The sequence below is a fragment of the Ostrinia nubilalis genome, chromosome 13 (assembly GCF_963855985.1).
Source record: "Ostrinia nubilalis chromosome 13, ilOstNubi1.1, whole genome shotgun sequence".
NCBI classification, from domain to species: Eukaryota; Metazoa; Arthropoda; class Insecta; order Lepidoptera; family Crambidae; genus Ostrinia; species Ostrinia nubilalis.
In genome coordinates this window covers 9,630,797-9,658,135 of record NC_087100.1, presented here as the reverse complement: position 1 = coordinate 9,658,135, position 27,339 = coordinate 9,630,797, and the positions used below count along the sequence as shown (strand labels likewise).

Here is a 27,339-nt window from a genome sequence, read left to right as displayed (position 1 = left end):
TTGATATCAAAATGATCTTGTTAAAATGCGATTTCCGAATAATTACCTGCACGATTTTCTACTCGAGCAAACATTAACCAGGTATGTATATGCACGCATATATTACAAAACATACACAGTACCATAGTAGTTGTTTCCGTAAAAAAATCGTCAGTGGATAGACGCGTCATCAGTCTAACAGTATCATGTATTAAAGCGTTAGCTGATGGAGTTCTTATCAACTAACTACGGAAACTGCGTGTATGTAACCCAGTAATCGTACTATTACTAGAAATTACTTACAGTTATGCCATAATACACATCCAATACAACTAATACAATAACAGTTTGCAGAAGAAATCCGCTAAATACTGTAGAATTATATAACAATAACAGCGGCTGTTTATTTGGAAGCAATTATTATATTGTTTAGAGATAGAGTACAATGTAACAAGTGGTTATGAAAGTTATACATTTTCCCACGTTTACTCGTAATACCAAAGTAATAAATAACACCAACAGGTGTTTCATTTACGTTACGTTTAGCTATTCATCTTATTCCAGAGCCTTACGCAAATCTCATTAATAAAATGTTCCGACTCGTGATACCGCCGAGTAACCACCGAGTTTCACGAGATTTCTGAAATACACGGAAAACATTCTCTTCATTAATCTGGGCATTTAACGGGGCTGTACACATTGCGTACATGCTTTTTAACTGTCATTCGAATACATCAATGCATCTTTAACGGGGCTGTACACATTGCGTACATGCTTTTTAACTGTCATTCGAATACATCAATGCATCTTTAGTTTACATAACAGATTAAGTGACTCTACTGTAGAGGCGTACAAATTATTAGACAAGCCACATTAACCTCGTTATCACTATATTTGAAACAAGTTTGGTAAGTTCATCCAAATAAACTATCGCCGGAATGATGACAACATCAGAACATGAATGAGATAGTTTATCGTAGTAATTTTAATTAGGGGTTTCGTCATCTATCTCATCACTACCGGTATTTACTATCTAAAACAGCATTAAAGTATTTTGAAAAAATGCGTACGAATGAATGAAAAAAGTTAAACAATACAGCGACATACTTTCTCGTGTTACACCACTACAATCAGGTTGTCCTACGAACGGTTTTGAGTTTATTTATTTATTTATTAAAATATTTTTTATTAATTACCGTTTCAGTTCTTTTTAAATAGTCACTAAACCAGATCGCTATTTTTATTCTCGATTCGCTTGCACCTGCTCATTATAGGTTAAATCCTTTAGTACTTAACACTGAAATAATTTACAACTATTGAATGTTGGTTTTATAGGCTAAGTAATAAATGACGTTCATTTAAAAGTAATTTTGCTATAACCGTGAGAAACAGAATATAAATTTAAGTTTGAACCATTTTAACGTCTGGTTATCGTAAATGACAGAATAACAACGAATTAAAAATGAGAATACGGCTTTTAATGAACACAGTTGGGTAAGTTCGACCAAACCAACGCGATCAGGCTGCGTGCGATGGCGATGGCGATCAATTCGTTTATAGGTTCGGCCATACCAACGCGATCACACGCGATCAGCCAGCGTGCAGCGATAGCGACTGATCTCCATCGCCATCATGCACGCCAGCTACACGCGCTGGTTTGGTCGTACCTTAACTAGCCTCTCCTGCGGCTCATTAATAGTCAATCGGTGAGCCGTTTCAAGTTTACAATGAACGCTTTTTTTGACGCGAGCGTTCCTGCGAGTGCTTGCTTCGAATAAACAAATTAATAGGCACGTAGGGTTGTCACGCTACATTTTGCACTTAAAGTACTACCATACAGATTTTATACTCCTTTAATTACTGCTCTTTATGCAAAATGATTTCGATATTATTTTGTCATCCACTTCCCTATTTGCAGTATCGTAACATGTACAGGTCCCTCTCTAATAACATAACATATTATCAGGCTTTCATCAAACTTCCTGGCACAGCTATCTACCATCACCTGAAATTGGTTATAAAATATTGTATAACTACATAGTATTACGCTTAATACTATGTAGTTTGTTTAATACGACGCGTTGTAACATATCCGGTTTGCATGTCACGTGCTCACAGGAAATACTCGTACATAGTAAACAGACTTCTAATTATTACACAAACAGACATGCAAAATGCAACAGATGTACTGCACGCCACTAGGTGTTGAAAAATTATCGTGTTTACATTACACTAATATACATACATTTTTAACAGGGAAGATTGCTCTATATTTTGCCGGTTGAAAAGTGATAATCAGGCCGAAGCCGAAGGCAGAAGTGACATTCGCCCGGAATCCTTGAGAATTGTGCTCTATACTAAAGCACAGCGAAACTCGCTATCTTAGCCCTCCAACTACCAAAACAACCATTGTTGTCATGGAAACAAACTTAAGTAAGGTAGAATACCAATTCCTACCGTTCATTCTCCTGAATTGTATCTCGTGCGGATTCGTTCTGCATGCCAAAGCGTAATCCAAGTTTTGACAACCCTGTACAATCGGCATCAAATCTTAAGTAGATCGCGGCGAGATATCTTCATACGCTACACTCGATTACATCGTGACTGTTTAAATTAATCAAGCTTATTTTTGTTTAAATTACCTCTTTTTTATCACCTCACCTCCTCGCGATGATCAACTGTTTGAGAAACGGTATTAAGTTAGCGATATGATTTATCTATATCTAGACTAAGGAGTTTTCATCTTGCACCTTTCATTAACAGATAGACCGCCTTAAAGACTTTAACGCTTTCTCATTCGTGGGTATTAGATACTTGGTCGATTCAATTTCGTTCATCTTCGCTATGCATCCAAATGACGATTAAGAAAGTAAACCAACTGTATTTTCAATCCATAAATAATGAATTTTACATGGGCAAGAGAAATAATTATGTACTGGAAAAAACTAAAAAGTTCGCAATTGCGTGTGTTCTATAGTTGTCTTGGATGGGTGCTATTGGTATCATGTCTTAAAAGTAATGCTTCTGCTAGCTCTAGTGATATCCCATTAAAATTTATCATATCTTACGCCTACAGCGGTTCGTAAAGCCTGTTACACACGAAAAGTATTTTTTGAGTCATTATTTTTGTTCTTTTTTAAGTTTTAAATAAAAGTTTTAAGAATTCATATCTCAATAAACATTGAAAATAGGAATCGTAATTGCATTGTTATGTATAGCAGCAGTTAACATAAACAACCGTGTGTGGCCGCTTGTAAGTCAGCTTGAAAAGAAGACGTTTAACTTTTTTGCCCATTTTGCACTATTTTTTATTGCCAACTGGATGCACTTGCTCTTAGCATCCAGTATGCGTAGCGCTATAAATCGCTATCGCCATTGTCATTGTGAATTATGAGTATTACTTTAGCGAGATATCACAAATGGTTTGTCTGCAGCTATTACTTTTATTTATAATAGTTATGAAAAGAATTCATTAAAAATGTCGGGATAGTAACTAAAAATTATTTTTACCCGACTGTACCCTAATAAGCGGGTTGTAACTGATAATTTTATTCGATCCATGTCAAGAAACTTTAAATTAATGGACCAAGGCATTAAGTTTAAAAATATAATAAATATTGTTTTATTATTTTTATAAGAAATAAAAAACACCATATCGATCTTAGTTGTGTACGTTCTGCGCCACATGGATGCAGCTCGCGCCTTAGAACATCGAATTCAACGCAATATATCATGCTCCTCGACTAAATTACTCTAATAACAACGTTACCAACATTAATTACTGCTAATTGTTTTTAAAAAGCCACCTATGTATTTTACCTACGTACTCATATATATTTTATGCTCGTCCATGCATTTCAATTGCTTTTCTGTACTTTGCCAAAATAATTTAAGCTTATTAATTAATTTATGCCTTGGAGGAGGCCTTTGTCCAGCAGTGGACGTCATTTGGCTGAAACGAACGAACGAACGAACGAACGCATTCTACACTTACATAGTATATTTATTTAATTAATCAATACTATTACATAACTAAAGATATTTTCCTAAAAATACATAGGTTTATTGTATTCGTATGGAGTCTATAATTACGGCCAATTAAGCTCCATATTTGCTTTACATATGAGTAACAACAAAGTCTATTAAACTTTTTTGCGCGGGCTTTTTATGTGCTCGCGATTATTTTAATAAGTGTTTTAGTTTAATAACCCCGCTAATACGAGGTATTACGCTGTTTGTACACATTCATCAAGATTAACGCCAATTCGCCCGCAAATGAATCACCGTGGAAGCTGGTTTATACGGTACGATTTTGGTTACATTTTGACTGCTAGAATCACTCCAAGCTTATTTCTGTTATGTATCTAATAATACATATATCATAATAACATAATACATAATAAAGCTATTAAGCGCAAAAGTCTGTTAGGAAAAATGGATATTTGTAACTCCTTAATAAGTAAAAATGTTAAAGAAATATCACGGTCACGGTCCGAATGTTACAGAAACAAGTAAAATAAATAACTAAAACAGTAATGCATTATGATGTGTTGGCTATCAAATAAATATTATTTCAATTTTTACTTTGCTTATTTTATTACTTTTCATCGCCAAGTTGTAAAACAATTGAAATAATTATTTACTTGCTCAGTTCCTCTATTTTACTAGCAGTCTCTTGTTATAATTGATTTAGTACTAAAAATATTGAAAATAGTGCCCAGACCAACGGAGCAATTAAATTTAATAGAAATCTCGGATATTATAGAGCAACGCGCTGTTATACAATATTTTATTGGATGCACTTCCATGTGGATGTAGTCTCGTTACAGATCAATCTTTATGAAAACGCAATCAAATCAGTTATACTTTCTATTCGCACTCGCAGGCTACATTGTAGAGCTCATAATTTCCGATGTTTTGATAGAACGCCGGAAATTGGCTAATTTTAGGCCTTTAGAGAGGCGCACGCTGCGTTAGTTACCGAATACTACTTTGTCATCTATTTAATTAGAATGCCAAAGTAATTAAATATAATTTGCTCGAACAATTTCATTAATGCACGCAGTATATCGCCTTCTGTCACGAATCATAATACAATAATATCAAATGTTAATTACACTTCGACACGGTGTAAGTAAATAGATAGGTAAAATAGAAAGTCAATTGTCTCGCGGCGGCTCGCACGGTCTTTAAATATTAAAACATAATATAGATAGCAGCATGTCAAGCTAAACACAGTGACCTCTATGCGGTTGTCATAGGTGCTATATTGCAACAAAAATTTTTTGGATTGCTGTACATGATTGTTTTTTAAAATAATTGAGAGCTCCCGAGGGGATCATTTAACTCGAATAAACGACACTTTCTTAGTTTTTGTTTACATGACGAACAACAAATGCTTAAAAAAGCTTATTTCCCCATAGCACAGAATAATAATAAGTACTCCCATAGACACATCCGCTACGTCATTAGACGCATCCGCTACGTTTACTGGAAGCGATTGGTTCTTAAGTTTCGATAGTTCTCAAGAAAAGGTTATTATTACATTCAAGCAGGCGTAAATTAATTAATTTAAAAATAGAACACCGATAGTAATTAATCTCACGCCGTAATATAGATGTTCGTTATCGTTCCCAGAGGAAATAATTAGTCCAAATGACAAAATTAATTCACACGGTTAAAAATATCTGGAATGACACAGCAAAGTGATTTGCAACGGCTGCTTTTATGTCAACAACATATTAAATCGCTTGTCGAAAGGACAGTTAATCTTGTATCGATTAGTGTATTAATGTATCCTTGCCATTAAGTTGTAATTAAGTGGGGATCAGTGACTCCGAGTCCATTTAGTTTTTGTGGCCTGACAGTGACATGACGCGGGCTCGCGGCTAATGTGCGAAACTGGCACCGCAGTCAAAATATTGCTGATATTACTGTACAGATGACGGGTAATGGACGGGATCTTGGAGCTACCAAACACCGTTATGATCTTAGGATTCACTAGCTAGTACTGGGAAAGGAACGAAGATGAAGGAGTGGTTTTTGCTTTGCTATTTGATTTTTTATTTTAACATTTAATTATCATGAGTGACTGATCCATATTACATAGGTACAATTAGCTATGTATTTTAGCTTCCTTTGTTTTACATTTTAAATGCTATCCTTATTAGTCCAAGCAAGGATCCCTCAATCCACATGCTCATCAAATAAATATCTAAAATTATACTAAGGTATCGTTAGAAGTAAAGCACCTTGTCATCCTATTTATTAATTAATGTTTTATTCATTATTGTATCAAATATATTTTAAAATGTACAATTGGCAAACAACGCCTGGACAGGCATTCTCTCCTAGTCAACCTGTACGTGAACTGTAGCGGTACCGCTAAGTTTCTGGTTGTTTTTGCTGTTCATTTGGCAAAGTTTGCACGGTACGAACTTCGCTAGCAAGTGTTAGGTTTGCACAATTGCTTCACATATTGGTGCAGTAGCAAAAGTAGCGGAATACCTGTGACTTTATCAAATAGATGATTTTGTTAAACAGGTGGCGTGCACGCAATCATACGAGGGAATAATAATTTAATTTATATCTGTATTAGTACGAGTATGGTAATTAGGCACTTACCCATGAATATAATCAATTACCACACGGTAAAATCTTCATTATTATGTAGGTACCTAAATGATAGGTACCTAAATGACATCTTTATATTCATTTCATGTCGTTTATTACTTAATTAGTTGTTAGCCTGCGGCATCGCAATCGTGGAGACGTGAATCTGCGTTTTCATACAAACATTAAACCGTCTTTTTTCTGCACCTGATACGGGGATTACAGAAATATTTCAGTACTAGCTTACCGCCCGCGGCTTCGCCCGCGTGGAATTTTGTCTGTCACAGAAAAACTTTATCGCGCGCGTCCCTGTTTCAAAAACCGGGATAAAAACTATCCTATGTCCGTTCCCGGAATTCAAACTATCTCTATGCCAAATTTCATCAAAATTAGTTCAGTGGTTTAGGCGTGAAAGCGTAACAGACAGACAGACAGACAGAGTTACTTTCGCATTTATAATATTATATAGTAGGGATTAATAATTAAGTGCAGAATTTAAATTATTTTATAGCGTTACTTTCCTGCGGGCTTCTGCATCAATATTACTTTAGAGAACAGACTTTACATATAAAGCAAAATATCCATTTTAGACGAAGTCTATTGCAGTTTTTTTCCTTTCTTCATCAGGAGTAATGGGTCTGTGGTGGCGGCTGATTACGCATGCAGTCTGGCGACTAGGAGCCATCAACGTTGACTTGGAAGGCCATTGTCCTCGGTAAAACCAGGCATTAGGATAGGCACAGACTACAGCACATCAAGGTAAAAGCTGTAAAATCTTAGGTAGTTGTAATAGATGCGATTTTGCAACAAAGATGTTAGACTGATCTTCTGTCGACTGCACATTTCATGACGTGTCTTCAGTAACAATCTAGTGGACAAGGAACTTCACACCAGATTAGTATACCTTCGCTAAATATAATTAAACTCTATATTTGAGTACCTACGTCAGTTTATTTACTGCTCTTAATAGATTGCTGTAAGATAGAGGTCTTATACTTGACGCTGAATAGGTATTTCGTGACTCGAGTATTAGTCACGAGTCCTGACTGAATAATTTGTCTTAAAAGTCGTCTAACTGTATATTTCTTGCACTCAATATTGACAGGATTGGACTCTCTAAATGATTGTTTATCTTAATGTAACATTAATACAATTAGGGCTGATTTTTCAATCGCTGGATATCTTTTCATCGAAGAATAAAATTTACTTTTTGAGATACTGAGACCGTCAATTTGCCAATTTTGTTCTTCAGAATAAAAGTTTTTCGGTGATTGAAAAATCTGCTCTTTGTGTAATAGTCTTCTTTACAATAATTCTTCTTCTTCTTCTCCGGGAAATCCTAGCCCTTTTTCCCATTATTTAGGGTCAGTTCTCCTTGTTCTGAGGCACCAGGACAGTCTGTCCTTCATATCTTACTGTAAGATGCAATTATGTAGGACATGAAGTTAAGCCTACACATAGATTTGCAAAACTCACACTAGGCTCAGTCTAGATAACTAAGAGTATTTATAACTGGCGACGAAGAGCAAGCTCGTGGGAACTGTGCCGGAGTTCCATTGGTTGGGCCGCGGCGGGCACCACAATGGGGTCGCCGGGATCAAGAGCGTGCTACGGAACCCTAGCGACAAACGTGCACCAAATGAATGCCATTACTTTAAGCACGCGAAATAAGTAGATCTTTTCGGCTAAGAATACGAAGAATACGGTACATTTACATTTTTTTATCCACAACGAGGAAGCACTTGGCTAATGGCTTGTATCTCACTTGATACAATAATACTGTAAGCGTAGAGTTTCTGTCTGAAGTGATAAATAACTTGATGATTCATAATATCAACTAATTGCAAATAAGATTCTTGAGCTTTCATTTGTAAAATTAATCTATTTTTAAAACCATAAAATAGTTTTAACGACTTCCCTCCATCCCTGCACCTTAGTTTTATTACTATGATACCCTTACGTCTCTGTAACGGGTTTACCTAATATAATTCTACAGTAATAAAATAACTAATCTTTTTCAATTAAAACGATAGTATCAAGCATTATTTAATCCTGAGGGTAAAATTATTACCTTGTCCTATCATTTTATTAATCAACTGAGAGTAAACAGAAGTGCATTTCATTTTATTGCCCGATTAATCAAACCGTAAAATTGCACTTTAGTATGAAAACACATTTGTAAACAAATAAATTCAAACGTTTTATTTATTTCACTTCATTTATTGCCCTGTGATTCTGGCTGAAGTAGAATAGGTCCAATCTTCCCACGGATGTCGTAAAAGGCGATCAGGGACATTTTTATGTCGTGCTCCTACAGTAAGTAGATATTATTAATTTAGGCTGAATCGCACCATATTACTTTAACTTTCACAAACGTCTAAAGTCTATCAAACTCTTTACAAAAACACCGGCTAAAGTTATAGATACGGTTCCTGTTAAGGTGGTGCGCAAATTGGCTTTAATGATAATACCTTTTTATCTTAAGCGTAAGTTGATTCAATCAGTTTTTTTTTCAGTTAAGCTAATACATTAACGATTTCTAAAATCAGTTTTTAATGCATTCCGGACATACACAAGAATGTCACGATGATAAAGTGCAGATAGCACGCAAACGAGGCGGCGTCTTGCTTCTATACTTCTATCAAGGATGGGACGCAAAGCGGCCGAAGAAAGCGCCCGCGCAGGTTGCTAAGCACAAGCATTATTTATGTTTATGTTAGCGTTTAATGAATTTACCTCAGTCTAATGAGTTGAAATTAAGTATAACCCTTACGATGAATGGCAGAATACAAACATTTACGAAAAGTCTTCATGATTTCAGAAAGTCATAAGTCTCTATAATTTTAATACTAATACTAATAAGTAATATGTTTTACTTTGAGTAATTCATTGTCAAACTTTTCCGCCAAGAAAATTACGAATTATAAAATATAATAAAGCAATAATTTAATTTAATTATAAGTGACAAGTTTGAATGTTGAAGTTGAAAAATGAATAATGTTGTTGGTATAACTCAATAAATAAAATAAATAAATTGACAATATGAAATCTAAATTGAATTAATCATCTTTTACCAACGTCAAATCAAGGAATCAAAGGAAGTAAAAATTATGTAGGGAATTATAAATGTCTTTTCTAGAGCTTCTACATCTTCGGTCGGCGTGGTCGCATTTCTCCCGAGTGTCACTACACTTAGGCTTGATGATCAAGTTCTAATTACTAAGTAAGTGCGCGCGCGCACTTACCCTGTTTACGGGCACTTATTGCGCTCGTTTTGTACAGGAAGTGTCACATTCGAGGCGTTTTTCTCATTTTACTCGTAAATTTATAAGAATAATGTGATTGGAGCGAAAGAAATATGCAGGTATAATTCATTATTTTCTTCCGAGCGTAATTCTATAATAAATATTAAGCTCAATCCAGCTATAAACGTTTTATTATAATAGTAGTTATGTGTAACTTTACACATCATATTATGTTTTTATCTTTCCATAGTATTTGCATTTTTAGTTCGAAAGCAAGTAATTTCACTAATTGTAAAATCAAATAATGTTAACTGTAAGTGCTGTTATCTGCAGTGAAAAGCACTAGCATTAAGCTTACGTTTCAACGTTTACGAGCACTTTCTATAATTATTTTGTTTACAATTGTAATGTTAGTTACATCCTCACCCAATAATTACAGCACCATAACTGATTTAACTGTGCACTACAGAATCATCGCCTCGCTATTAGGACTAAATATAATTACAAACATACTTACTCTGAGATGGGTAAAACATACTTTATCTAAAAACAATACCAGTGTCAGAAGAAGAAAGTAGAACATTAAACATCCATTATAAGTATATTGTCTATCCATTTTCTGAAGATATTACTTTATTCGCAATTTCTCTAAACATCATACATTCATATTGCATGTCATTTTGATGGATGAAGATTTTATTTATGTAGAAATAGGAAGTAAGTAGGTAGTTGTAATAATCGCGTCAAATACGTCGTGTATGATAAATTATAATTTAAAAAATAAACATGACAGTTAGCCTACTATATTTGAATAAATTGTCATTCGTTTTATAAATAATGCGTGCTTTATTATTAAACAATAATCAAGAAATAGCCTATTGTTTCGATACCAAAATATTTCTTTATTTAGTTCCACACGTCGACTCACATTGCATTTCGATTTACTTTATTTATAATTATATTTTAATTACATGTTAATAAATTAATGTAGTTAATAGATTAATAACGACATAAATTTATTATCTTCATGAAATGCTTCACTGGCTTTTAGGCCAGTAGAATTGAACACAAAAATGAATTAAATCGGAAATAATTCCTACTAAAGATTTTAGGGTTTTAATGGCTTCATTAGTTGCCCATAAAGATTCTCCTAGATTTTCGACTTCGACGGAGTTGTGCTTAAGTGGTGGGGGCCCTCGAAAGGGGCTTTCGGTTTTCCGGTTATACCGCGTAAAGGACAATTACACCCTATCGAAAAGTGGTCTTCCTGACGGTTGAAGGGCATTTAATCCTGCATTAAATAAGACCAAATTCATATGTTTTGAACAAACCGTTCTCGCGCAAATGTTCGGCAAAGTAGAAAATATGTGTATAATTAATGACCCTCTCCACGCGCTAATCTAGTAGAATTACTAGTTTGATTGAAATAATTATTTTTGTGTTGAATAGCTCATACATTGAGGAAGGCTATAGGATATATACAATCACTCTAAGACTAATAGAGGCGAAGCAGTAAAGAAAAATGTTGCAAGCACGGAAAATAATATTTAAGCTATTTTCACGTGTACGAAGTTGATTTTGTGGCGTCAAACCTTAGACCAGGCATATGGCTAAGCAATGCAATCGTACAGGAGGGTACAAGGAAGAGAGGCAGCAACATTAGGTAACACAGAGTCGTTCAGGAGAGTGCCAGGAAGAGGCGCAGCAACCGCAGTTAAGGAACGGCTGGGATGAACAAGGATAAGCGAATCCAACTCGTGAGCCTTGACAGGGATACGCTGGTTAAGGCGACCCTTTACAAGGCTTGGGAGCCTACGGATGACGAGCTATTGGACGTGGAGAGGGTCATTAATTATACACATATTTTCTACTTTGCCGAACATTTGCACGAGAACGGTTTGTCCAAAACATATGAATTTGGTCTTATTTAATGCAGGATTAAATGCCCTTCAACCGTCAGGAAGACCACTTTTCGATAGGGTAAGTCCTTCACGCGGTATAACCGGAAAACCTAAAAAGCGCCCCTTTCGGGGGCCCCCACCACTTAAGCACAACTCCGTCGAAGTCGAAAACCTAGGAGAGTTTTAATGGCCAACCAATGAAGCCATTAAAGCAATAAAATCTTTTGAAGGAATTATTTCCGATTTAAAATCTAATTCTACTGGACTATTTGTACTTAGAACAAATCGCTACCTAACTATTGCAAACTTACATAAAATATAGATTTTTGAACTAATTTATGTCAGTTTGGTCCCTATTTTCAAAATTAATTAAGTGTGTCTGGTTTTTAAAATCAATATTTTTATTGCAAAAAGTTGCGGTTTACAAAACCAGATATTAATCGACAGATACCGAATAAAGTTTAGCACTCCGAAGAAAATTTTTACTTTCATTATAAACTAAAGGGTCATCATCATATTATGTTCTTAATTTTTAACTATTGGCAAGTCATATTGTTGAGATTTCGAAGGTGCTTATGCCGTTATAAGGAAATCTGGATTTAACTTCTGTTCATGATAATCATGATTGTTGTTAAGCTTTCTGCAAAAATCACAAGTTGCTTCCAACTGCAAGCTACTATATTCTATTTTGTAAATAAGACTGGCCACACGATGTTTTGGCCTGCACCTGGTTTCGAAAACCCCGACTCGCTGTTGCATTACGTTTCCTATAAAATGGCACTACAATCGGTAGCAAGACGACACTCCAGCGCATTGTATGTACCCCAACATTGTAAGTCTGTATTGTCTAGTTTTCTTTTTGCGTAGCTGTTCCTCCGTTACTCTGTCACGGCGTGCACGCTAAAAATGCATTTGAGTTAACGCGCGGCGGCGGCACACAATACCTCTTCTGCACTTTTCCCGCGGCGAAGAACTAGCCGCATTTGAATTCAATAAAGTTCAACGTAATCTGGCGCAGTGAAATCTGAAGTTAATGACATTCTGTATTACGAACGGCTCTTGGAAGTATTTCTTCACATGACGACCTCGTCAGTATTGTTGCTGTATCAATGATAGATTCTGCTTGGATTCGAAAACAATAGTAATGGTTGTCTAGTTGAATTATTCTGAACCAGTCGGTTTCTTTATTCCTATTGTCTGTTTAAATAATTGGATTAGTTTTTGTAATGCGATCAAATTGCAAAGTTCTTGTTGTGTGCTTGTGACAGCCAATTATTTCGGTAATATCGGAAATATGCCTAATTACAAACAACGGCACATCACGGTTCATAAATTATTTTATTAATAAAATAACGTTTTATTCGTAGCTCCATACAAAAGACTTCAACGCGTTAATAAAAAATAACTTGTGAAGCTTACTGAAAAGCCTCGCTCAACTGATATAGACAACTTTTTAAAAATAGTCTGAGGTAGATTTGAGTTATTATAACTCATTCATCAAAATTCCTTTGACCATGCTGCGAGTAATTATGTGCGCTGAAATGTTGACAACCAATTTACAAACCGGCGCTGCGGCGCGGTTAACAAAAAATTACAAAACAAAATGGATGCGAAGATAACAACTGTGTCTACACGCTAATTACATTGTAAAAACAATTACCTCTAGGCACCTTTTTGTCAACAACAGTTGCTTAATTAAAATATCCTACGGCAACCTTCCGATGCGCGGCGCGCATGCACAATACGCTCCAATTAATATTTGAGTTCTCATTTTCGTCTTTAGCTTCATTGTTTTAGAGTCGACTCGGATCTTTATTCTCATGCGAAACAGAGCTGTAATTAAACCAAACAATGCGATACGCTTAAAAACTAGGGCTTCAGGAACTGCGGCGGTCGATTTCAAGCCCTATTGACGCAACGCTGGCTCTAAAAGAAACTTGGCTGCGGTCGGTGGATAGATAGAGTCGGTGTTTTATCTGTGGTGTCCTAAAGACAATGCTTCTAAGGACTGTTTTCGCGTGGATTAGTATAGAAGTCACGACCAACTGCGGTTTCCGTAGAATGCTTTTGTATTGCGCTCTTATCTGAGATATGTGTCAGTGTTATAAGATAGCAGACACGTTGCTAAATTAAAGCGATGTATTGGCAGCGACGTCTCATTAGCCTTATCTTAAAGCCAAACGCTAGACAATACTGGTCTGTGGTAATTAATACACTGAAGACACTATTACTGGATTCTATTCGAATTATTTACGGAATTTTAAAAATGCCAATTTTGATTTAATAAATCTTATTTTTGTTTTATTGACAATTAATTAACGTCTAGAAATCATTTTCAATTTCAAGGAAATAACAAGTGTTTTTCTCACAAAAATTTGATTTATTCCAGTACGCATATCATGTAGAAACAAAACCAACACAATTTTATAAAACGTACATGTATATTTTGTTTCAGATTTATCATAAAATCACGCTATAATCTAATATTTTAGTGCTGCTTTTTTCTTGAAGACATACAAAGCTCTTTGGACAATGCCCAAAAGACGGGAATATTTTGCCTGGGGATATGATTACTAACCTATCACTATTGTCATAAATACACAAATTGATTAAAGTCCTACTAGGCCAGTAGAATTAAACACAAAAATTGATTAAATCGGAAATAATTCCTACAAAAGATTTTTTTGCTTTAATGGCTTCATTGGTTGCCCATTTAGACTCTCCTAGGTTTTCGACTTCGACGGAGTTGTGCTTAAGTGATGGGGCCCCCGAAAGGGGCGCTTTTTAGGTTTTCCGGTTATACCGCGTGAAGGACTTACCCTATCGAAAAGTGGTCTTCCTGACGGTTGAAGGGCATTTAATCCTGCATTAAACAAGACCAAATTCATATGTTTTGGACAAACTGTTCTCGTGCAAATGTTCGACAAAGTAGAAAATATGTGTATAATTAATGACCCTCTCCACGTCCAATAGCTCGTCACCCGTAGGCTCCCAAGCCTTGTAAAGGGTCGCCTTAACCAGTGTAACCCTCACAAGGCTCACGAGTTTGATTCGCTTATCCTTGTTCGCCCCAGCCGTTCCTTAACTGCGGTTGCTGCACCTCTTCCTGGCACTCTCCTGAACGACTCTGTGTTACCTAATGTGGCTGCCCCTCTTCCTTGTACCCTCCTGTACGATTTCATTGCTTAGCCATATGCCTGGTCCAAGGTTCGACGCCACAAAATCAACTTCGTACGAGTAAAAATAGTTTAAATACTATTTCCCGTGCTTGCAACATTTTTCTTTACTGCTTCGCCTCTATTAGTCGTAGAGTGATTGTATATATCCTATAGCCTTCCTCAATGTATGAGCTATTCAACACAAAAATAATGATTTCAATCAAACTAGTAATTCTTAAGATTAGCGCGTTCAAACAAACAAACAAAAAACTCTTCAGCGTTTTAATATGAACTTGTTGTTGTTGATTTTAGGCGTCGAACCTTAGACCAGGTATACGGCTAGGCAACGTAGTCATGCAGGAGGATACAAGGAAGAGAGGCAGCCACAGTAGGTAACACAGAGTCGTTCAGGTGAGTGCCAGGAAGAGGTGCAGCAACCGCAGTTAAGGAACGGCTGGGACGAACAAGGATAGGTGCATCAAGCTCGTAAGCCTTGATAGGGTTACACTGGTTGAGGTGGCCCTTTTCAAGACTTGGAAGCCTGTGGGTAACAAACCATTAGACATGGAGAGGATCATTAATTATACGTATATTTTCTACTTTGCCGAACTTTAGCGCGAGAACGGTTTGTCCAAAACATATGAATTTGGTCTTATTCAATGCAGGATTAAGTGCCCTTCAACCGTCATGAAGACCACTTTTTGATAGGGTAAGTCCTTTACGCGGTATAACCTGAAAACCGAAAAAATGCCTCTTTCGGGGGCCCCCACCACTTAAGCACAACTCTGTCGAAGTCGAAAACTTAGGAGAGTCTTAATGGGCAACCAATGAAGCCATTAAAACAATAAAATCTTTTGTAGGAATTATTTCCGATTTAAAAGCTAATTCTACTGGACTATACTAGCAAGTCTTCTCATATAGATAACTATGATTGACCCATTACTTCCAATGCACAAGTCTTTCTTAACGCACCGAAACCAATCTAAAACGCGTGTGCCACGCACGAGCATAGTAAATACACATGCAAAAGTGACGTTGGCATCTCGATTCACTGACACGATTTCTTTGATCAGCGGAGTTTCTCCCGCGTAATAAAACGGACTGTCATTAGCACGCCTGACCGCATGCGCGCGAACTCTGCTCGAGCGGAAAATGCTGTGCGTATGCGCAGCTTCTGGGAAAAGCTACATTCAACAACAATAAATACATTATTCTTGTACTTTAAATTACGTACCTAACCATTGATGCATCTCAATAATTGCGGACGTGCTCCAATTAAAGCACATACTCGTAATATGTACACACGGTGTAATTTAATACGCAGGCAACATAAAATTCACACCATCAATTCGGACAACTTTTTCTATAATAAAAGAAGGCTTTTCTCAATTGGATACTAATCAACTGTGATTCACGGCGATGTATGGACAGACCGGTTTTTGCAGATTTTCATGTTGACCCCTAATTAAAATGGTTCGCTTCATATAGCTAGTTAACAAAACATCACCTTGTAAATGTTACGGTTCAATACGGTGCTGTTCGTTAGACTAATTGAACAATTATGTTAAGTAATTTTTAGCTAATATGTGTGGTTTTATATACCTTTTTATTTATAGACCTATTGTATCCCAGTTCTTAAAAGTTCTCCTCCAGAACTCACCAACTAACCCGGTCCAAGGCCAACATTTGTTACTAATAACACAATAGTTTATTAGAATTTTAAAACAATTTAGGTAAGTTTATAACTCTCTAAACTTATTCAACCAAAAAGACGAGGAAAACTAAAAACGGCTTTCCGATACATTAACGATTCCGTGATCGAAGCATCTGATTTTCTCGGGAAGTCTGTCCATAACCCAGATTTAGCATGCCTTGTCTAATGCGGTAAAAAGAGCAAGCCATCCAATAAACCACTTTCTATCTATTGAAGCCGATAGACCATTATTGTAAATCTACCTACTTTATTCAAGCACGTACATAATTATTGGGTCACAAAGAAGAAAACGCAGTCTCGTTTTATTTTTCCCAGGTTGAATCTTATTTGTACCAATCCCGAACTTATAATAAGCCCAAGCATGCATAACAGATTTGAAATTAACAAGTTATGAGCACCATACTCAATAATAAAAATGTACAGTAACTCATTTTTTGACTGATAAAAAATCTCACACAATTCTCCCAACTACAGTTTCATTCTTATAAAGGTGAGCGGTGACGAATCAATACAGCCTGACTATGCAAAAATGCTTTAACGCCAGTTACACCGATAAATACGTGCAGTTATGACTGTTCCATCAATACTTTTAGTAAAAATTTTACTGAAATGAATTTCCTGTACTTTTTAGTGTCTTTCTCCTTTACTCTTTCTCATTAAACCCCTCCAGCAGCCACAATCAGATTAAGGTCATAACAAGATCTTTTTATTCCAACTTTCTTTAACTTCATTCGACGTACTTTCCAAGTTCCAAATCGTAATGAATTTTGTCACCATTTAACTTGTACTCTGAGTCGAGTTAATGTTTGTTTATACAGCCTGACCACGACTAAACTACACAATAAAGCTTTTATTTATCACTTAAATCTAAACTAACTCATTGTTAACTACGGGCTGTGTTTATTTACGTGCGTTTATTATTCAATGTTCCCAAAGCCCATAGAGTACCCTCCGGAATGCAAATCAGTGTGTACGGCTCGAGTTCGACCATGTTCGTTGTAAATAAGCTCCTCTACCGTTAGCTGAAGCCTTAAATGTTTACTTACAAACTGTTTTACTTAAGGAAATAATTAATTAGTCTTCCTAATTCGTTAGAGAAATTTATGGTAACCTGAAAACGACCATGAACATGAATAACCGACTACACTAAGTTTTATAGCTATAAATGTTGAGTGGTAATAAATACTGTATAAATTGCACAGCAAACACATAAATAAAATTTAAGTGATTGTTTGTAATGTTAAAATAACAGCTTATTACAAAATGTATATATGCAAATATATTAGAACTAATGACAAAAACAAGTTCTTCAATATTTGGCTATTTGTCCAGTTTTTCCTAAACTCGGAAACAGTTGGACCGCTTTTGACGGGAGTTGAAGAAACTGAAAACTTTATTTCATTTCAGGAAAGAATAAGAATTGCAAGCAAAAATTTAATATCCTGAAATTGTGAACTCAATCCGTGACAATTAGGTATACCTAATCCGAGTAGGCGTAGTTGCGGGCAAAAGCTCGTCTCGAAATTCGAAATTTCATTCACCTGCGTAACGTTCGCCTTGTGACATTCTGAATGTTCCCAAGGCCTCATTTTCACGTCATGTAACGCATACGAGACGCACTCATTCGGCGTTACTGTCATTAGGGCAGTATTTACATGCGGGTCATTAGCGAGAATGACTTGAGAAGCGCTCGTGACTTTCCTAGCTAAGTGAGCTCAATGAATACTGTAATGAGGAACAATGCGTCTGTAATTTGAGTTCAAACCGCCACACCTTTTTGAGGAATAACCATTCTAAATTGATGCTTCTAATGCTTCGTTTGAGATGCAAACGTGGAATATTTAAAGCGTTAGTAGGTGAAGTATGTAAAATAGGCTAACGGAATGTCTTATAAATTAATATCAGCAACCATGTTTTACTCGACATTCCTCTATAGACTATAAGAAATGTGTAAAACTGTACAGCTTCTAGTACATTAGTGAATTTATAAGTACTGCATTTCGCCGTAACATTGATACATTATTATTTATTTAAGCCGCGACTGCTTCGATCTGTTCTCCCCGTGCAAGTCACGATCTCGAAACATGTTATAAATCAAACATGTGTTTATATCGAATAAGTAATCATGAGGAGCGGAAGTCACAGTCTCACAATACGCGCTCGTTGACCCATTAGCCGAGTTATACACACATTACAAGACAATTACATGTGAAAAGACATTACCGCGTGCAGTCCGCTGCCGGTGCGGGTACGCAAATGGTAACTGTGCTCTAACAAAAACTCGCGCATGCAGGTACTGACCCCGAGAAAGAAATTATCTAACTGTCCATCACTCAATTTTGGAACCCAGCACACGTCGAGGCCAACAAAAGGACCCATTATATCGGTTAGCGTTTAAATTCCAAATAAGATAGCATGAATCGGAACGGAATACGCTCTAGATTGGTTTCTTTTCGGACAAAGGTCCGATGCCAAAAAGAGATGTCTTTGCTTTGTGCTCCGCACGTAATATCTGTAATAGCCGGGTAATAGGATCGGGCCAGTTCAGGGACGTTCAGGTGTTAATTTATTGATATTTGCAAGAGTCCTACGTAAACTCATTGATGAATAAAATTTTGATCGTAAATTAAAATTCTATCGTATCATCCATAAACTTTGATAAGTAAGTAAATTTTCGCCAGTATCTCATTTGGAACACTTCGATTTTGCTTTAATGGCATTCCACAAACAATGGGTCTACGGATGCGTCCTATTGTTGAAATATTTTCATATTACCAACGTAATTTGCGAATACGTTTATTGCAGTGCTTCAGACCGCGATTTTTTTGTTCCAACCACACAATACACATTTCCCTCGTTACCTACCACGTAGACAGCGACATTTTACTCGTTTGTGTCGCGGGATGCTAAGCAAGGATCATTGTTTCGTATTGAGCTCAACAAAGCGAAACTCACATACTTTTGAAATCTATTCACGTCCATTTCGGCCGATGCAAGTTAGTGTAGGACCTGGAAAGTGCAATTGTTTTGACAATGTTGTCGTGACGGTTTACATACTAATACGAATTTTCAAAGTAGTAGAACGGATGATTCATAAAGACATTAGTGAGCGCATTTTCTCTCATTAAGTACCGATAAGTACAAGGCTGTGAACTCAGTAAAAAGTTAACAACAATACGCCAATTAAGTAGAGGAGTGTGAAACTATTACGTTAATCGTAAATTGATACATAATAATTTTTAGTGGTCGTTAATATTTTTAACGCGTAATGTCTTTGTGAGATATTTTAGAACTTTATGAGAGATGATGAATGTACAGTTAACCGTTGTGGTTTCCATACAATTAATGGAAGATCCGCACTGCAGTCGGCGAGGGTAGGAAGTGAAGCGTGCAGCAGTAACTGTCCACTGCTGGCCAATACCGAATCGGCTTACCGGCAAAGCGCAGTAAACTCGAAACTTAGTAAGGGCCCCGTGAGTAATCTCTACGCACAAGTTACTGTCGTCCTTATTTGGCTCTGTATGTGTTGAATTATATATTTCCTATTTTATGGCTCCAACGATTTCAACCCTTATCAAGAATACTGTTACTTTTAAAGAATAAATTTAAAAAAGTGTTCATTACTTTTTTCTTTGCAGGTGAGTAAAACTTAAGTAATTTAATTAACATTAAACCAGCAATTTTTATTTCAAGGTGAGGATTTCTGTTTTTGAGGTAGAAAAACTGAAATTATAAGTAAACTTTCAAGCCACCGAAAAAGCAGCTCAACACGTTTGATAGTCTGCATTCAATGTCAGACATCTAGATCTATGCAGATTTCACAGTGTGAGAAAAGCCATAAATACTGACTCAGGCTACGGTTAATTGTAGCTATTAACATATAAACGCGCCTTTCTACGAATCTCTTTCCATTATGTTCCTCATTTCTTTTCTCGGAAAATTCTTTATTCCCAACAACAATCGCTATGTACAACATTTTTCTATCGGAAATAACTATGATCATATTTTCATAATAATTGGTCTCCGACAACAGAATGCAAGCTGTTGATTGTTAGTGTAATTGATTACGTTGTAAAAATGTATAACATTTTCTACTTTAAGATGCATAATATTTTATACTCCAATACACGGATATAAACTTATTGAGTACTAGAAATTTAATTAGATCTAGTTTATGTAGCAAGCTCTACTTAGTGTAAATCCATAGAATCAACGCGTGAAGTTACATGCGCTTTAATTCAAAATTTTAAGTATTCACGCATGCTTACTGTGCCGTTAAATTAAAAGCTACGATTAAATCATATAGTTAATTAATTGTTTTTCAGCAGCAAGCACAAATGGGACTGTTATATTTACGTACTTATGTATTATTATATAACAAATAGCTTTTGCCCGTGGCTTCACCCGCGTGATATTTATTTTGTCACAGATCGTCATAAATTATAGCCTAATGTTATTCTGGGTTATTAACAATAGTACTGTAAAGTTTCATCAAAATCCGTTCAGTAGTTTTTGCGTTAAAGAGTAACAAACATCCACCCAGACATCCAATAATATTAGTAGGATTACATGTAAACATGAAAATGTACGTCAATCATTTAAGAAATTCATCCCGCGACGAGAAATTGCTTTTATGCTCTAGTTGCGCGCGCGCAGCTGTGGCGTTGTCGCGATGCGGGACTTTGCCTGACAAGTTTTCGATTGTAACGCAATTATGGCGTTAATAACATATTATTTTTATTTAAAAGAACGAATGCTAGCGGATATTTATATAAACATTATTCATTTCTTGACAAGATAACCGGACGGCGCGGGGCGGCTAATTGCATCAGCGATGAGCATTCCCTGTCACGCCAATAACACTATTTATTAATAAATTATGTTACGAAGTTGACCAACACTATGATACTTTTTGGCCTGAGGTGGGTACCTACTTAATGATGTTGTTAATTTAGACGATAACTTACTCGTATGTTTTAATAATTAACTTTATAGTTAGTTAACTCATAAGAGAAAACAAGCAACACTCTACACTTACTTTATGTACACAGAATGGATAACATTTATAAACAAACAGTGTGACAAAATGACTTGAGATCCAGCGCCATATGCCACACTTGAGTGTACCCGAAAATAGCTGAAATTACCACTTTCCCTTCAACATTATATCATATTTGGGAAATTTTCCGCAAAATTATGCAATTTCTTTAGAAACTCGCGACCGGAAACATAATACATATTTGATATTACTCCATATTTGGATATCAACTATGGATTAGTCCGTAATAGAATAAATTACAATAGACGTTTGCATTAAATAAGTATTGGTTCTGTAAATAGTTTCCGCATTTGAATATTAAGAGGAGAGTTACGTGAGATCTTTGTATTGTTAGATTTTTATAAAAATGCATAAGTCTATCTCATCATGAAAATAGATGACTTACTTGACTTATGGTCCTATGTCCCCTAGATGGGGCAGAGGGCGTCCACAACAGTCCTCCATCTCGTTCGGTCTTGAGCTTCTCGCTTGATCTCGCTCCAGGTCTTGCCGATCTTCTTCGCCTCGTCCGCTACAGTGCGCCGCCAAGTTTGCCTGGGTCGACCACGTTTGCGTTTTCCTTGGGGATTCCAATCCAGAGCCTGCTTAGGGATGTGATCGGGGTCCCTTCGGAGAGTGTGGCCAATCCAGTTCCACTTGCGGCGCTTGATCTGCTGGTCGATCGGAATTTCGTGGCAGCGTTCCAATAGCTCGACGTTGGAGATTTTCTCGGGCCAGTATATGCCGAGAATTCGGCGAAGGCAGCGGTTGATGAAGACCTGCAGCTGGTGCGAGATAACCTTGGTGACCTTCCACGTTTCACACCCATAGAGCAGAACGGATTTAACGTTGGACCCGAATATTTTAATCTTGACCCTTCGGGTCAATTTCCGTGACTGCCATATGGGGCGAAGTTGTGCGAAGGTAGCTCTGGCCTTGGCAATGCGCGAAGTGATGTCCTCTTCGGTACCTCCAGTTTCTGACACGACGCTCCCGAGGTAGGTGAAATTGTGGACTCGTGCCACATCCTCTGCACCAATCCGTAATGGCGTGCAATTTCTCACACCAGATCGCATCTCTTGGGTCTTCCGGCAGTTAATTTTGAGCCCTGTGATACCCGCTTCTCGATGTAGGTCATCAAGTTTGGATTGCATATCGTGATGCGTGTGGCTCAGCAAACAGAGGTCATCGGCATAATCTAAGTCTTCTAAGACTCCGATTATACCCCACTCTATTCCACGCCGTTGGTCTTGATATGCGCGATTCATGACTCCATCCAAGACAACCAGAAAGAGAAGGGGCGAAAGCAGGCAGCCTTGCCGGACGCCCGCATGCACCTCGATGTCTTCGGAGATGAGGCCGTCGTGAGTCACCGTACAAGAATATTTCCTGTAGATGGCCTTCAGTAGGTCGATGATTTTCGGCGGGACACCAATGTCAGCGAGTCGCGACCATATACTTGCCCACTTCAGCGTATCAAAGGCTTTTTCAAAGTCTACAAAGGTTAGGTAGACTTCCCTTTGCCATTCTGATGCCTGCTCCAAAATGATACGCAAAGTATTGATCTGGTCGGTACACGAGCGGTTCGGGCGGAAGCCAGCCTGTTCCCTACGCAAAAGAGGTTCAACGGCCCCCGATAACCTATCCAAGATAATCTTGCAGAAAACCTTTGACGGTATCGAGAGCAAAGTGATACCTCTCCAATTGCTACACTGGCTTAGATCCCCTTTCTTTGGCATAGTAATTAAAAGCCCCTTATTCCAGTCGTCTGGGAGTTCCTCTTCCATCCAGATGTTTTCGATGAGAGGTGTCAGAACGTCGGCGGCGGAGTTTACGTCGACTCTCAGCATTTCTGCGGTGATAAGGTCGAGTCCTGGGGCCTTGCCAATCTTGAGGGATAGGATAGCTTTGGTCACTTCGTCGTGTGATGGTGGTTCCACATTGATGTCGAGCAGCCTAGGTGGAGTAGAGGTGTGCTGCGGTGGCTCAGGCGTGGTGGTGGCTGTAGTCAAGGTAGGGCGGAAGACCTCCTGAAAGTGTTCACGCCATCGTTGCAGTTGCCCTTCAGACGACACAATAAGCTCTCCATCACTTGACTTAAGAGGCTTCTTCTTTGGTCTGCTACTTCCTGCCAAGGTTTTCGTCGCTTTGTACAGCTCTCTCAGATTGCCAGTGTTAGCAGCGAGTTGGGCCTTGTCAGCAACCCCGTCAGCCCACAGCCTTTTGTCTTTCCGCGTGCTGCGGTAGATTTTCCTGCGCATCTGACGGTACTGCTGTCTGAGGGTGGCTATAAGTTGCACGTCGGTGGTTTGTAGCAATTTTAGGTGGAGCTCTCTACGGTCGCTGATCAGCTGCCATGTGGATTGTGACATCCAGTCCTCGCGCGTGTGCGTGTTGTGACCCAAGACGGAAAAGCTGGTCTCTGTGTAGGCCACTTTGATATGGTTCCACTTTTCGTCTATTGAGCATTTCTCGTCATCAAGGGCGGAGAAACGGTTTCGCAGTTCGAGCCTGAACTTGGTGCAGGTGTCAGGGTCTCTGAATTTAGTCACGTCGAACCTTCTCCCAATCCTGTCAGGTCCCCCAGCCGGTCGTGCTACCGCTACCTTGAGGCGCAGCTCAGCAGCAACCATGTAATGGTCGCTGTCGATATCAGCACCTCTTCGGTTTCGGACATCGAGCAACGACGATCGCCATTTGGAACTGATCGCAAGGTGGTCGATTTGGTTTTTGGTGATGCCATCGGGTGAAATCCATGTGTGCTTGTGGATATCTTTATGAATAAATAATGTACCACCGATGGTCAGGTCGTGGTGCTGGCAAAACTCTATAAACCGTTCTCCGTTCTCATTACGTGCTCCAAGTCCCTGTGTACCCATATGACGCTCGCAGTTTGTGTTATAGTTTCCAACTTTAGCATTTAGGTCCCCCATGACAATCACTATGTCTTGTTTCTTTATAACCTTTAAGGTGGCGTTGAGTGAGTTGTAGAAATCGTCCTTGGTGTCCTCCGCAGATGTGTTGGTAGGAGCGTAGCACTGCACTATGGAGATCTTCCGGGCTCTTGAGTTGAAACGGGCCCAAATGATTCGATCTGAGATCGGTTTCCAATCTAACAGACTCTTCCTTGCGGCATCAGAAAGGAGAAAACCAACGCCATATTCGCGGGTGTCATCCTCACTTTCCTTACCAGAATATAGGAAAGTCAAGCCGTTAGATGTTCTCAGTTCACCGAAACCATTTCTACGCACTTCGCTAAGACCTAAAACTTGCAGGTTGTATCTTAGCATTTCTGCTTCTGCTTGGGCTAGTCGGCTGTCATCGCTGAGCGTTCTTACATTCCAAAAAGCTATTCGTGTCCGTTTCTTCATGCCAAAGGTCGTTGTTGAGAGATCGGTCCGGTTTCTTGTTGTGTACGTTTCGTTAATCGAGTATTTTCGGGCAAGTGGGTGATTAACCCGCTGTACCCTAGTCCGGTGGTGGGGCTGCCATCTCAGAGCTTCTGGACTAGCTCGGTTTTTTTCGGGTATCCTCCCTAGTGATGAGATTCTGTTTTCAGGCGCAGAATACTCGCCTTTCGCCCTGCATCCTCAGCTCAGCTGCAAGTCTAGGTAGTGGGCACGCAGAGCGTGGCTGCAGCAGGTCCCAGGGTGGACGACGAGGACGTGGATGACGCGGACTGGCCGGGGTTCTGCTACATCGGTGTTCCACTACTTAACACAGCAGAGGGCTTCTTGGCATTTTGTAGGCAATGCTGACCTCACTACGTCAGCGATTACCACCAAGACCATGCCCCGGCTTCCCCCCCAATGAAAATAGATAGAGAAAGTATAATGATAGAATGTTTCTAAATATAATTTGTTCTGTCGTGATGAGATTGGTTTCCGATCGAGCAGATATATGTAAATAATTTTATTTTCCTGAATTATGCAGCGTCTCAGCGAGCCCTCATAAATCTGAAATAATTATGACTTAATTGACTCCACCTAGGCTTTATTTATTACTACACCGTAGTATTCGTAAAAGTAATACGGTTGATAATCACATGTGAATTCAAATACATATGCAACAGTCTGTAATCAAAACATTGATGTTTTTACCTAAGATGAAAAAGTTCCGATTTATCAGGCCGTTTATACAAGAACGCGAGCTGTCAGTGTCTTAGCACGCGAAATGATGAATGTGCAGTCATGTAAAATATATTTTGTATAAAATAATAAATCTTGTTTTCACAAGAAAAAATTATATACATACATCATTATCTTTTCAGATCGACTAACGATCCTATTATAATTTTTGAAAACCACTCTATTATTTATTTAATTTATCATCTTAATAGGTATTACCCTAAACTAAAGCTTACAATTTTTGAGCAAAATACTTTCTTTATTATCTCTGAAATGATGAAGGTGATAATGGAAGTTTAAAAGTGTATGTAAATATTTCTATAACGCTTTTTTCAGTGTGAAGCCATTTCGCTGTGAAGACATCTCTATTGTCGATCGTTAGTCAGCAACAACCCGACATATCGCTGCCATCGCTGGCAAAAACCAATGCGGAGGTCTTTCACCCCGCCGGCAATAATTGTTTACATCTCCGTTTGTTCTACGAATCGCATCGGAACCGTTTGTTACATCAAATCATTGTTCCTCTAACGTTTTGTCGGGTAATTAAAATTAATTCAGCTAATCAGCTCCGTCCGGGTTGACAACGTTCTTATCGATTGGAAAAGAACACGACGATTTTCTCGATGAAACGGCTAATTGCAAGTGACATGTATAATAGATGCCTCGAAGTAGGCGACGGGAAAAACATGTTTCCAATTGCCGTTCTAAGATTTACACCGATTAAATTAACTAGCTACTACTAATACCTACTTATTAACTGAGTTTGATTTTTTTTTAATGTCTTCATAGACAGATAATGGATTTTCTATTGTCACTACTTTCGTGCATAAAGTAGTTATTACATTCATGTACACATTAAATACCATTATCTTGAGCCTCCAAACGTTTTGTCAGTTCCAAAGATATTAAAATGAGCAGTTAAAAGCTTAACATTCGAATACGGTATGAATACACATTTAATGATGCAGAAGCATTAACTCGACATCAATAACTTTTGTTTCTTTTATTCGGCGAGAAGCAGACGATTACGCTAAACGATAATGTATCCGCGCAGGCGCATAATACACGAGAATAAGTGAATAGAGTGACAAATGTAATACAGGGTTACGTTTGAAAGTACTCACCGCTTGGGCACGCTAATCCGCCTTTGCCGGAACAGGTGGTCCATTGTTTCTAAGCTCTTCTTTGTTTTTCCACTTTAGTTCGGACTCCCACACAAATGGGGGAAATTACAGACTTTCACTTGATCTCTAGCAGTTCCGGAGGCTCGGAACAGTTCTATGTCACTTGAATTGCACAACACTCACGAGTCCAGGCGCTTCTACAACGCGGTCTAAATTAGTTGAATTCGGGAGCTCAACTGTGGTTCGCCAGATTAGCAACAGACGGTCTCACGCTACACCGGCCACCGCTGCAAACAAACAATATCCCCAGTTGTAATTGTGTCGGTAACAGGCATAGGAAACTAATAACTGCATGCAATTTTTTCGATTAAATTTAAATTGCAACAGCAGTTTTTACCATTTAAACCAACCGTTACTTGCGTGTGAAAATCAAACAGATTT

At 37.9% G+C, this 27,339-nt stretch overlaps 1 protein-coding gene across 1 annotated transcript in view; it reads right to left on the bottom strand.

Annotated features, from left to right (window-relative positions):
* Nucleotides 1–27,133, bottom strand: part of LOC135077618 (heparan sulfate 2-O-sulfotransferase pipe) — a 98,097-nt gene extending 70,964 nt beyond the window's left edge. Inside the window, exon 1 of the mRNA XM_063972173.1 lies at nucleotides 26,899–27,133. Coding sequence (XP_063828243.1) covers nucleotides 26,899–26,942 — 44 coding nt within the window. The 5' untranslated portion in view covers nucleotides 26,943–27,133. The remainder of the gene's footprint in view (nucleotides 1–26,898) is intronic.
* Between the last annotated feature and the right edge of the window lie 206 nt (nucleotides 27,134–27,339).